This window comes from Caretta caretta, chromosome 11 (assembly GCF_965140235.1).
Source record: "Caretta caretta isolate rCarCar2 chromosome 11, rCarCar1.hap1, whole genome shotgun sequence".
Taxonomy (NCBI): domain Eukaryota; kingdom Metazoa; phylum Chordata; order Testudines; family Cheloniidae; genus Caretta; species Caretta caretta.
The window spans coordinates 47455278-47469776 of record NC_134216.1 but is presented as its reverse complement, the minus strand read 5'-3'; the positions used below and the strand labels follow the sequence as shown (position 1 = coordinate 47469776).

General features: G+C 40.3%; 1 protein-coding gene across 6 annotated transcripts in view; it reads right to left on the bottom strand.

Annotated features, from left to right (window-relative positions):
• The window catches only part of PPP1R1C (protein phosphatase 1 regulatory inhibitor subunit 1C), an 84126-nt gene extending 71737 nt beyond the window's left edge, over positions 1-12389 (bottom strand). For 2 of the 6 annotated variants that reach the window (XM_048869383.2, XM_048869382.2), the window contains exons 1-2: positions 12003-12384; positions 9057-9117 (exon numbers count right to left, since the gene is read on the bottom strand). In XM_048869383.2, coding sequence (XP_048725340.1) covers positions 9057-9117; positions 12003-12083 — 142 coding nt within the window. In that variant the 5' untranslated portion in view covers positions 12084-12384. Of the gene's footprint in view, positions 1-9056; positions 9118-12002 lie in introns of all 6 variants that reach the window. The other 4 variants (XM_075117617.1, XM_048869381.2, XM_048869386.2 and 1 more) reach the window with 4 other exon arrangements.
• Between the last annotated feature and the right edge of the window lie 2110 nt (positions 12390-14499).

The following is a 14499-nucleotide window of genomic DNA, read 5'->3' as shown; positions in this document are numbered from 1 at the left end:
ATCTTCTGTAATTTCTTACTTAGCTAGCAGCTACTAACATTGCACCCAACACCATGGTATCTGAGCCCCTCTGTGACGGTCCAAAATTCAACTCCTGCTGTGGCTCACTCATCCCAAATGCAAATCGCCTCCCTGTGTTTTCCACAGAGCAGAAAATGTGCCAGAAGTATAAAATCCTCCCTCTCATCAAAAGATTGAATGTACTTCCTGCACATGTAACTCTGGGAGTGTCTGCTTTTGCACAAGTACTCAGCAAAGAGAAAGCTTTTCATGCCTGCGCTTTGTCACTAATGTTTGGAACGCGTTAACTGTTTAGAAATATTTCCTTTCTGGGCTATACTAAACCCAGCTCAAATGCAGCTTTTGTTGGAAAGCATTGCTGAGCTGTTTTGTAAGAGCCAGATTCTGTCACCCTTACATTGAATTGGATCTTCCCCTATGAGTTGTCCCACTGATTTCTTGCTTAACAAGGCCTTGCATAGCATAAGGGTCTGGTAAGTAATCTGAACATAACTTGTCATCTAGTACATAGATTGGGAAAGGGGACATTTTACCACTGTGAACATTTTGCTCCTATTAGAAGTAGTTATACAAGTGCACTAAGGATAGGATATACGCAACTGTAGGATTTTTCTTCTTGATTCTGAAAATCCCTTTGACATACATTTGTTCTTCTCTTGTTTTCACTAATCTCTCTGTGTCATCCGGCCCTGCTAAAACAGGTCTGCTGGTTGTGAAACCAGCAGTGCCTGCCAGTGCCATATCTGCACCAGAGCTCCTAGTTTTGCTAACACGATTGGAGCTGCACCACTATTAGCTACGGGGGGGGGGACTGTTCATTTTCATTGCTCTTTTCATCTGTTCCTAAAGTCACAGAGTCACACTGAGAGCACAGTCAATGTAAACAGTATTCACATATAGCATGCAGCAAAGCCAATTGCTCTGACTTAAAAAAAATAAACAGTAGTTATTAGTGGCAGTTTTTAGTGATTTACTGCTTTTCTGAGTATTTTATAACCAAGTTAGAAGCTCAGATTTGCAATTGAAAACAGCTGTTGTTGGCTTACTCACTTTCAGCTTCCTGAACAGTGAGCAGTTAGGGCCTACGCAGCCAGAAGTCTAATGCTGGGTAAGCTCAAAAGCTTGTCTCTCTCACCAACAGCAGTTGGTCCAATAAAAGATATTCCCCACCCACTTTGCCTCTCCAATATCCTGGGACCCACATGGCTGCAGCAACACTGCATATATTTGAAAAACATGTCAGAGCACAAATTCTGGGCCCAAGATTTCAGTCCTTATTTAGGTTTCAGTGAGAGTTTTGCCTGAATAAGGACTGTAGGACTGTCATAACTGCACACAAATATACATAATGTCCGTCTCCCACGGGGCACTTGACACAGTTCTTATTTACTGCTACATATTTTGTCGAAGGTGAAATTTAAAATGTATTGGACAAACTAAATCCATTTATTAAAATCTGTAATCCAATAAATATTAGTCCATTTTTTGTAATAGGTAGGTGTGATGGGGTAGTCTACCCCTTAAAAGAATTTTTAAAAAAATTGTCACAGGGGAAAATAAATCATTTCTCTACCCACTCTGTGTAGCTAGCATCTATTCTGAAAAGGGTTCTTAGCAGATGGAACATGCAGAGCTACTGTAGGGGGACAGGGAACTCAGCCCTTTGCAGATCACACTCTTGTCTCTTTTCTTAGGAGAAGCCAGAGGAGTCACAACAGCTGTAATGTTACACCATTACCCAGCATTTTCAGTGTGAGGGAGAGATGGGCCTAGACTGAGGCTCCTATGGTTATGGAGTAGAGGGTGATCCCTTTGTAGGGATGGGAGACTGGTTACTTTCCACACAGTTCTCAGAATATGACCTAATTTAGCCCAGCGGACCTATTATTTTTGCTGGGACGTTTGGGACATAGTGCATATTTTTAGTGACTCATCAGACAGCAGTTCCCAGTCTTCCATATGTGACAAATGGGACTTTGCCAGAGAGACTGGATTGTGCGACCATGTAAATGTTACATAGGTCTGTTCATCCCTAGAAATTAGCATCAGGGGTCATACTGGGGAAAAAAGGAATAAGGTAGCAGTATTCTTGCAAGCTCCACCCACAAAATAAGCTTCACCTATCTGGGAAGCAAAAGTGAGACATCTCTTTCAGTAGATTGCACAGATGTTCAAAATATAATAAAGGACCCGCAGCTGGACTCTGCTAGCCTCCTGGGGTTTGAGACCCCCTCTGAGAAGTTAAAATATATCCAAGAGCTCTGCTTGGCTCCTCAGGTGTGTTTTCCCTTTGGTGGGGCTCAGATACTTTGTTGGGCTCTGCTTGGCTCCTTCTTGATTGAGCCAATAAGTGCTACTGTTTTCCCAAATCCAAGCCACTCCCGATGCCAAAATGAGTTGAGCTATCACTCAGAATAAATGACATGCATCTTCAGAGTAGGATATTTCCTCCGCTTTCTTACACACTTTGATGAGCAGTGAAACAGTTAGCAATGTTGACATGTAAAGTATCATCACTGGCCTCTGATTTAACATCTACTGAGCTAAATGGATTTTTTCCCCATACATCAGAGCGATTGTATTGTATTGGAAAATACAGTGGGGAGATTTTATATACACAGAGAACATGAAACAATGGGTGTTACCATACAGACTGCTGAACTGGAATTAATTTGCAACCTGGATACAATTAACTTAGGCTTGAATAGAGACTGGGAGTGGATGTGTCATTACACAAAGGAAAACTATTTCCCCATGTTTATTCCCCCCCGCCCCTCTTCCTCACACGTTCTTGTCAATTGCTGGAAGTGGCCCACCTTGATTATCACTACAAAAGGTTCCCTCGCCCTCCTCTCCCCCCCCCGCTCCCCCCTTCTCCTGCTGGTAATAGCTCACCTTACCTGATCATTCTTGTTACAGCGTGTATGGTAACACACACTGTTTCATGTTCTCTGTGTATATAAATCTCCCCACTCTATTTTCCACTGAATGCATCCGATGAAGTGAGCTGTAGCTCACGAAAGCTTATGCTCAAATAAATTTGTTAGTCTCTAAGGTGCCACAAGTACTCCTTTTCTTTTATTTAGAGTTATGTTGAAGGCTTTAGGATCCAGCAGGATTCCCAGTTCCTGGAATGGCTTCAAACTCCCTACACACTTTTGACACAAGCTGGGCAGATTGTACCATTTGATGTTATAGTGACTGAGAGACAAAGCCAGTTCATACAAAGAAGTAGGCATCATATTCTGATCAAAGTGAATCTCAATTAATTTAAATCTGAGCTGTGATCTGAAATGTTTGCCATGAAATGTCATTTTTTCCCCATAGTTACCAGCTTTTTCCTGAGCCATTGCAACATGACACTCTGCTAGTACGCAGCTTAGGTGTATTTTCATTTCAAATGGCAGTGATTTATTCTTCATTTATAATAGCCTGTCAAGGTTCCTTCCCCACTCTGAACTCTAGGGTACAGATGTGGGGACTTGCATGAAAACCTCCTAACCTTACTTTTACCTGCTTAGGTTAAAACTTCCCCAAGGTACAAACTATTTTACCCTTTGCCCTTGGACTTCCACTGCCACCACTAAACGTTTATCCGGGTTTATTTTATTAGGAAAGCGTTGTTTGGAAACGTCTTTCCCCCTAAAATCCTCCCAACCCTTGCACCCCACTTCCTGGGGAAGGTTTGGTAAAAATCCTCAACAATTTGCATAGGTGACCACAGACCTAAACCCTTGGATCTTAAGAACCATGAAAAAAAAATTCAGTTCTTGAAACGAAGGATTTTAATAGAAGTAAAAAGTAAAAAAGAATCACTTCTGTAAAATCAGGATAGTAAATACCTTACAGGGTAATTAGATTCAAAACATAGAGAATCCATCTAGGCAAAACCTTAAGTTACAAAAAGACACACGAACAGGAATATCCATTCTATTCAGCACAGCTTATTTTCTCAGCCATTTAAAGAAATCATAATCTAACGCATATCTAGCTAGATTACTTACTAAATTCTAAGACTCCATTCCTATTCTGTCCCCGGCTAAAGCATCACCCAGACAGACACAGACCCTTTGTTTTTCTCCCTCCTCCCAGCTTTTGAAAGTATCTTGTCTCCTCATTGGTCATTTTGGGTCAGGTGCCAGCGAGGTTATCCTAGCTTCTTAACCCTTTACAGGTGAAAGGATTTTTCCTCTGGCCAGGAGGGATTTTAAAGGTGTTTACCCTTCCCTTTATATTTATGACATAGCCCATGGATGATAAGGAGAGAATAGGTTATGATTATGCCATGGTTGTTAAAGCAGGTTGTATGCAGGGAGGGTAGGTTCTGGTTTCTGTTGCTTTCAGCAACATTGTCACAAGATACCCAAAGAACAATCAAGAGAGCTGTGCCTAATCTCAGCTGAGGCTCTAATTTAGCAAAGTACTTGAGCATTTTAACTGTAAGCATGTGCTAAAATCCCTCTCCGTGCAGTGAAGCACTTAGACACCTCCTGAAGTGAAGGGCTGAATCAGGGCCTGAATTGCTTGGACACATCATTTTATTTCCACTGCAGCATATTCCACAGCTCCCTTTTTCTCTTTTAATTAATTTTATGCTAAAAATGTATTTCAAAGAAAGAATATGATGTTTAGTAATAAAATAATAAGATAAATAATTAATACTAAGAATCAATAAAAGATTGTCAGCCTGGGCTCTTAAATGTGTATTGAACTAAGCTGATGTGATTCTCATAGCCCTACAGCCCCCTTCCAGGAGCCCCTCACTAGCAAGGAAAGAGCAGGACTGAGGGAAGACACGAATGGGGATAGCTTGCAAGGAAGCCAAGCTGTCCCCAGAGACACTCTCTGAAGTGGGGAAAGGAGGGGAGGAAGTGGATTTAAGGACAGAGCCAGTAGGGAGAGGGTGGTTATTTCCCTTGTACTACAACCATAGGGACCCCGCTCCTGTGTAGACTGTGGAACATCTATATAGAGTTTCGAAATTATGGAGAGAGGCAACTAAAAGAATGATGATAATAAATAATAAATAATAATAATAATAATGACATTCAAAGTATATTGTGCAAAAAAACACGCACTTTGTTAGCAGCTGTAAGCATCTAATTACAACCATACAAAATAAACAGTGTTAGCTATATACAACAAAGGAGAAAACTTTAGAGGCTGAAATTCTGATTGCCACAAAGGGAGTTTAGCTGTGAAGGGAACTTTACATAGGACTGGCCTATATTGTGCATAGCTCTCTCCAGTTGCATTAGTCCTTTACTTTCATAAACATCAAATTTATCCCAAAATTAAAAATAAAAATACATTAAAATGCATAATAAATAAAATAATATGCCAGATCCTCAGCTGGTGTCAATGAAAAACATAACTCCTTTGAAGCCATAGGTTAATTTGGGTTGATTATTGGTAACTTCCTACCACAGTCATAATATTGGCAGAATGCCCTCCATCAAAAAGATGTCTCCAGGATGGATGTAGATGATGCTGAGTGGGTTTTTTTAACTTTCATTTTGTTTTAAAGTGATGTTTTGTCCTCTACAGGAAGTTCTGTAGCTGTTGAGAACTTAAATCCTCTCCTTTGAAAATTATTACTGCAGTTATATGTGGGCATATGATGGTTCCAACAGTGTGTGCAGGGGAAAATACTCAAATCAATGTTCCCCCTATGCTGTATGTATCTCTTGAAGCCAGATCCACAAACAGCCTTTAAATCATTTAGTGTGGTCTGGTCTGGATGTAAATGTTGAGGAAGCCAAACAGACTTGTCTTATAGTTTCTGAGAAACTACCACTAGTTCAAAATTATTTATCCTGAAAGCAGGATGACCTCTATTTACGTCAGTGCAGATAGATTCCTGGTTTTGTACTGGAATTTGTAGGAGACATAAGGGATAGATGAAATGGCTCAGGAAAAAAAAAACACTCTGACCTTGAACCATTTGTACAGCACAACTCAGATTTAAATTATTATAAAGTTCAGCAAGGTTCAAATAAATTTTGTTTCTTTCTAGTTTCCGGAAGGGGCTGCAGCCAGAGATGCCAAAATACCACAAAAACTGTGCTCTGATCAGCTGCCTCTGGGAGCAGATACTCCAGAAATCGTGCAGGAGAACCCATTCTTACAAAATTTCTACCTCTTTTTTTTTCAAGGGGTTGAAAGTCTGAATAAACTTTGGTGAGGCATCTCAACCTTTAAAAGCACATCTAAATCGGAACTCCTAACCCTTAGAAGCATCCTTCCCCCAAACCAAATAGTGAGGCTTCTATATAGAAATAAGGGGGGAGGGTTGTATACTTGCACATATACACACTCACATCCGAATATATAAGAAATCTTTCTCTATATGTATATATACACACATACATAAATCATACACATGTGCACACACACCACTATACACACGCACACATCAAGCATTCACATGTAAATACATTCATATACACACAATTGTAACAAGACATAACGTTTCTGGGAAAGCTTTAAGACTTCATTTTTGAAAATAATTCTAACTTTGCAAAAAAAATCACAAATAAGATACATGCCTACTTTAACCAAAGAATGAGCCAAGTGCTATGATCTCATGTGCCAATTATTTGAGTGTGTCAATGTTCTTTCCATTGCATGGTTAAAATTTCACTGATACTTGCTGCAGTACTAAATAGTAATAAAAAATGATTTATTTGGAGTTGTATTGTAAGCATTGTATGAAAAGAGATAACAGGCATGCACTGATTTGTTTACAATAACATTTTCTATAAATCGGAGAGGTGTCTTTATTCTCTGTTTGTTTTTGATTTAGTGCTGCAACAGGGCTCTGTTTACAAAAGGAAATACGAGTCTATTTAGAAAGAACTGCAATATGGGACAGCAGCCAAGGTGAGTTTGTTTTAAATTAAGGCCTAGCAACCCTGATGTGCTGTGTGCCACTGAGTTAGGGAAAGGTTAGAGACTGAGAGCCAGATCCTTCTGGGTAGTGTGGCTACTTTGAGCTGCATAGCCACTGTATTCTGGCTTGAATACCTATGTGTACAGCTCTGGAAGGATCACCCCTCAACTACCATTGACGTTAATGGGAACTGAAGGTGCTCAGCACTTCTCAGGAAGTGCTCAGAACCTTGAAAGATTGAATCCTAAAAGAACTGAGATGGAATTTCTTTACTTAGAGACTAGTTATAAGTATAGACAGCAAACAACCTATTAGGGCAATGAGAACAAATCTGAATTATATTTAAAACATGCTCAAGGAGATTTCCCTCCATTTAAAGAGGGAAATAATATTAAAGGGGACTGGTAACACAAAAAGTGAAAATAGATCCAGCTGGTTTTTTTCTAGACTCTTATGATTCCATGTTTACTAATGCACCTAGAAATTTGTCTAACAAACCCGTCCCACCAATTCATTTGTGTGTTTCCAGAGAGGAGAATACCCATTGATCTTTGGTTAGGTTCTTATTTGCTCTCCTACCCTGTGGATTGTAGAACCAGTGGCTAGAACTATGGCCTTTATGATCCCAGTTGGTATAGAGGATCTGTTATTATTATCCTTATTTATAATGGGACTAATTTGCTACTTACTCACAAAGTGTTATCTACAGAAATGGCATTTCAGGAGGTGGAATTATAGCTCACTAGAAGCAAGATATCACTTTTAGGAGAACCATTTCTTTTTCTTGTATATATGTTACTCATGGGCCCAATTCTGCTACCCTTATTCATGTTGAGTAGTTCCATACCCCACAGTTCTGTTGAGATCAGTGGGATTTCTCACAGGGTAAAGAACTATCATTGTTAGCAAAGATGGTAACTGGGCCCTCTGTCATTAAATGGAAATTTAAACACACTCCTATATAAAACTAATCTGTAAATTACAGCATAAAATTTGTCAGCAGGAATAATGCAAAGTTACATTTATAGAAAATTGGAAATCAACCTTTGTAAATGGACTGGAATCTTTCAAAAAAGCTTTTAAAATGGCAATAGTGAAAACTGATTGGGAAATTTGTCAACTGCATTACAGTAATGGCACAGTAACAGTAAACTGAGCTAATCTTGGATCACTCACTCTGTTGACAGGCCTTTATTATGGAGTGGTACTAATCTTTCCGTAGGTAGGTAGCTCTCCATTATAAGCTTGATTTTTAACCCCCATCTCAGAGGAGAAAAGAAACTGATCATCCTAAAATTGTGCATGCTGCATCTGACCCAAAGGCCATTTTTCAGGGAAGTTTGATTAAATAAAAACAGATAAAGAGTTTTAAATTATGATATTTTGAAGATTTTGCTGAGATTTACTCTTTAAAAATAATTCTAGTGTTTTCTTTGGCTCATCGTGTCTCCAAAATGGCTTGGTCTAGAAACTCCAGATTTACTTTAGCAGCCTTGTGGAGGCACAGGTATGTGACTAAGCATGTCCTGGCCCCAAATCATCAACTCTCCCAGGAAAACTTCTGAGGGGAGTCTTTGGTGAGAGGACAAGCTCCACAAAGACTTTGTGGTTAGGGCAGAGAGAGAAGAGACACTATATGCTTCAGCAGAGAACTAGAGAATGGCCCTCCTACCGTGTAGCCCCTAGTGTTATTAAGTTCTGCACTGCAACTGACCTGGTTTCCTCTAGGAACTGGAGGACCAAGAACTCTGTTAGTTTAACTTAACTCCACAGATTTCCCCACAACATCCCATTGATGAAGGAGAGGGTGTGTGGAAGGGGCAGCTGGGACCACCCCCAACCCACAGAGGCAACTGAGCCCTCATTCCATGTGCAACAAGGAGATTCACATGTAGGGAATTGCTGGCCCTACTGAAGTCAATGGAAGTTGTGCTATTGACTCGAGTGGGGTCAGGATTTGCATAGATTCATAGGTCTTTGCTGTGAACAGATGTATGGCCCATGATCTGGCATTAAGCGCTGTGAGCTTAATCCTGATTTTCTTTTCTTTGAATGCACTTATTTATTAAAACCATATTGCAAAAGACAGGCCTTTTGTTCCCATACCCCAGTCTTGTGATTTAGAAGATACATTGTTACTTACCTGGGGGTGAGTGTTCATTCATAATAACTAGTGATGCTGGTGTGGGTCTTCTTTTCCTGATCTGTGAAAAAACAGAGGCCCAAGCAGAGCCATTAAAGATACCCACTACCCTACATCCAAAACAAAGTACAAGACGTCAGGAGTCTTATTGAACAATGTAAGTGGCAAAAGCAAGCACACGGAAAACAACTTTAAAAATATTCTCTTCATAACTGTTAATGTAATAATGATCAGAATCAATTCAGGTGCAACATACTGCAGGATCAGTGTCATTGGGTGGGATTTTCAAAAACCCCAGTGTTTTTTAGGAGTACAAGCCCCAGAGAAAGACCAAGTCACCTGAGTCGCTTAAGGTATGTCTACGCTGCACACTCCTTCCGGCAGCATGTAAAGTTCAGGCACTGCACACCCGACTAGCATGGGCATAAATAGCAGTATAGATGGTGAGGCATTGCTTAGGCAAGTGGAACAAAGATACACCATCCCTGAACCCTGTGAGTAAGTACCCGACACGACGCTCTACTCACCAAACAATACCTCTCCCATCTACACAGCTATCTGTAGCAGTCTAGTGTCCTGCTGCATCCCTTCTGCTGGAGTTTTTGCATGCCGCAGGGAAAGGCTCCGGCAGTGGGGAAAGGCTCTGGCAAGGGGAAGGGAGTAGGGAAAGGCTCCAGCAGCTCCTAGCTACCAAGCCTTTCCCCATTGCCTTCCCCCTGTCAGAGCTTTTCACTGATGCACGTAGTTACACACTGCAGTGTGGACAAAGCCTGCTTTTCACTGTGGTAGGCAGCTACACGCATCTACACGTATCCTACCTGCCACCACAAGTGGTGTGCAGTGCAGACATAGTCTGAGGTATTTTTGAAAATATAACCCCTTATCTCTACTTCTGGGAAAGAACCTAAGTTGCTATGCGAGCGTGGATTTCTAGCACTGCCATAGTTATCACCAACAATGATTAATTTAAATCTCTTTTTTTACCCTGTCATTGACGTTGCACTGACTGTGAAGCATATAAGCAGAGCAAAGAAATAATAACTAGATAAATAATGTCAGTGTATACAGGAACATTAAAAAAATGCCTATTTCCAAGCAATTTTTTAAAAAAATACCTTAATACTAATATTTCCAAAAGGAAATTTCTTAAGCATGCTCTATTGCAGCTGTTTATATATATAAATCTGAATAGTCATTGTATGAGTTTCTTTTTAGTTAAAATCTTCACAAGTTCTCTTGTGGTTCCATTAACATCCAACAGGAATGTTAGACAATTAACTAACATGATGTTGGAATAGTCTCCAATAATGGACGTATTAGTGAAGAAAGCTTTTCTAAACTTTATATCACAGCCCCCAGGCTATTGGTACTTATGCAGCGGAATATAATAGTGTACTCAAGAATATTTAACCTAGACACCATTTTGAGATAATCTCTGTGTCAATGTGTTGGCCCTTTTTTAATTACTTAGGGAACATTGTAAATAGCTAGGGCCCAATTCTGCTCTCAGTGGGGGAAATCCACAGTAACTCAATAAGGTTCAGACAGTTACTCCAGATTTTATTGATGTAATTTCTTCAAACATCTAAAATAAAACTAGAGGGCACCTATCCCATAAATTAAAAGTACAACATAATCAAAAGGACTTCCCATAAATGTGGGGCAGAACTTGGCTCATAATATTTTATAGCCCACAGGAATTTAGTTAAGAGCCCAATTCTGCAGTCCTTGAAGGCAATAACTTTCATTGGTTTCAAAAGGTGGTGGACCAGGTCTTGCTCAAGTTAATAGAAGGATCATTCTCAAAGTTATATATATATTTTAGTTAAACCATCTCTGGGCAGGTTGAAGGCTTCAGGAAGTTCTTTGTTTGTACCCTCCTCCATCTCCCCTTCCTCCATGGCCGCCAACAACAACTCATCTCTTTCTGGCAAAGCCCGCCTCCTCTTAGGAGACATTACATCAGAAGATAAGGAAACAAGATGTCTGTCCTCCAGATGTAAATGATTACACTGCCATCACTCTACAGTGGAATTGTCAAAGCCTTATTACATCTTTCGTATCATTTAAAACTAGACATATCAAAACAACAGTAAATGTACAATGGGGAACAATGATATAGTAACAGAGATGGACAAACCAACTCATGGGTATTATCCACCTCTGTCTTCTAGGATTTTATGGTATCATTCCTTATATATAGAAGTAGCTCTACACATCTGTATCTATACGTATAACTAATGAGAGGTCTGCCTGTAATAAATGCAGGATTGGACAGTATATAAATTTACAGGCGAGTCAGATTCAGCTGTCATATATATTTGTACAGTATAGCTGTATTTTTGAATGTGCGCATGTATATATAGTCACACATATAGCCATATCCACATACTTATGCATGAAATACTTAGCAAACATTAACAGTGATTTAAAATATTCAGCATGAAAAGTCTTAAAATGTGGGGAAATAACTCAATAAATTACTATCTTTCAGCATTTAAATGATTTGCTCCAACACCAAAATAAATTGCAAGCAGGCTATCTCCTAACCAGGCTGTGCAATATTCCCCTTAAACACAAATTATCAAATGTATATTTTGTTGTATATGAAACAATACATTTCAGCTAATTTTCCCATATTGATTCAGCTCGAAATTATGTATTCATATAAGTGTGCTTATCTCTTGTGCAAAACATGTTAAAAGAATAAAGTCAGACACTAATATATACTTAGAAAGACCTGTGCGAGTTAAAATGTGCATTCTCACAATAGGACAAATCCTGCCCTGTGTTACATTGGCTATCCCAGCATAACTACACTGATTTCCATGGATTTAATCCAAATTTACACCAGCGTAAACTGGAGAAGAATTTAGGCCATGAATATTACCTAGTGTCATCCCACACCCAGTCTCCCAAGTAGTGAAAGATACCTGTCTTCCTTACCTGTTCAGCTGCTACAGGATCTATTTGACTCTGAAATAATGGCACAGCAAATTGGATCTTTTTAGGACTGTTTGGCTCCATAATAATGATGAGGAGACTCAGAAGAGAAAAGAGCTCAGACTACAAGAAATCAGAGAGTCACCTCAGTGATTATTCCCTGGTGCACTCCCTAAAGCCACACTGAATACTTCCTAATAACAGCTGTAACTCCCGAGTTAGCAAGTGAATCTGCAGGAGCTGAGCAATCCCTTATTCCATATCCACAGTGATGCCTCTGGCTGGCTCTGTTTCCCCCCACCCCCTTTCCAATCCTTCAGATCCTCTCCGCACAAAGCTGAAAGGAACAATAAGCTAATTGTGTACCAGGTCACTTCTACATATGCCAAGCATTCACTCAGAAGCTAATTGAAAATGCAATACTAGCCTTGCATGGCCTAGTGCCCTGGGATTTGAAAAAGAGGATCTACCCACTGTACATTACTAACTGGCTGCTCAGAAGTGCAGCGTAAGCTCCCTTGGAGTATTGCTGATGGGCCCTTAATTATTGATGAACACAAATCCGGAAGTTTTGTGATTTTGGGGGTGGAGGCAGCAGTAGAGCTGGGTGGAATTTAATAATTCCGTCTCTTTTATAGTATTTACAGAATGCCTCCCTCCTCTTGTGCATCCAACAGCTCCCCTTGCTTCTTTCAAAGCCCTCTTTAAAACATGCTTCTTCCAGGAAGCTTTTCAGTGACAATTCTACATAAACAGCTCCACTTCTTTGATCCTGATCCATTAGCTGATGAATTATGTGGGCCAGCCCTATATTGTCAGTCTCAGCTTTCGGACTGTACACTCTTTGGAGCAAGGACTGTGCCTTCCTCTAAGTTTACAGAGCATCTAGCAGGAGCTTGATAAATAATTGCAATAATAATACCTTGTGAATCTAATTTGTTTTTACTCCGCATTTCACCGGCATACAAAAACAGTAGAGGAGGAGCATATTCAGAAATCAGTGACCAGAGCTATCTGCTTTGCTTGGATTATGTGACCTCTGAATGGAGGCGTGCTGTAGCTGTTGCAACAACGTTTCCTGGGCTAAAAACTGCAGCTATGGCCAGAGACTCCCACTGACAGTTCATGGAGCAAAGGAGTGGGTGTGAGCCTGCAGCTGAAAATGATGCAGTCGGTCTCCTGTGGCGTGTAGCCACCAACTAGGGAGAAAGAGAGAGAGTGAGATGAGGAATGAACAACAGTTTAAAGAAGACATAGGCTCAGAGATATACTGGAACAACTTTAGGTAGGATGAAGATTAATGTAGTTTAGGGCTTGAGAATGAATGAAGGACAGTTAGATTAGGTACATGGAGTGACTGTGAATGATTTGGATAAGGAAGGAGAGTGACTGCAAGATGAAGTGAGGAAACAATTTAGTTCAAGCCAAGGACTAAAGGAATTTAATTTTTAACCAAAGGTAGGTCTGTACTGCAAAGTTCAGATCTGAATTTCCCCCGAGTTTAACAGCATTCAAATCTGAGGTAATGGACTGAAATAGAGAGGGGGGAAGCTGTAGAGTTCAGCTGCATTTGAACATCACCAAAATTCAGAGGTGCTTGGAGCTGTGACTGAGTTTTAACACCACGGCTGGGATTTTCAAAAGTATGCTTCATTAGCCTAACTCTATTCCCATGTAAGTCAATGGGCATGTTACTATTGATTTCAATGGAGCAGAGTTAGAACATATAGAAAATACAAACAGAACTAGAGGTAACCAAAAACCATACTATCCTTAAACACAATCGTAAATCAGAAAGTCAGGAATGGACCATCTGTTTGGCTTAGACGTATATAAGTGACAATGCAGTAACTTCATGCTGTGGCCATGGATTTGGATGTTTACCTCAAGCAGGAAAGTAATGATGGAGGGCCCAGTGGGTAGGGCATTAGTTTATATCTGGGTTCAATTCCCTGCTCTGCCACAGTCTTCTTGCATGACCTTGGGCAAGCCACTTAGTCTCTCCATGCCTTGGTTTTCCATCTCAAAAATGGGGATAACGGTACTTCCCTTCCTCAGAGTGTTTGATTTCAAGCCTAGATACCTTGGTGGATCTGGGTCATAAGCCCATAGAATGTGAACAAGAACTAGCCAACCAAACATCGGAGAGAGAATGCTCAGTATCACCTCAGAGCCCTGACCCTCCCCGTCCAGTGTCCCATCTCCATCTGAGGCCATCTCTTAATGCTTCATAGGAAGGAGACAAAAAACCCAGAATACACTGGGGGAAAAACTTCCTCACTTACCCCTGAAGGTGACCTGTGAAGCCCTGACTCATAAGATTTTAGGAATATTAGACATGAACGAGAAGGAACACCCAGGGTTGCCCATCCCTTCCCCCACCATCACAAGCAACACCATCACACAATCCCACTCATAAATTTTCCATCGCTTTCTTAAATCTAAGTAAGTTGTTTGCCCCCAAAACTTCTTTGGGGAGACTGTTCTATTTTGGGAAGTT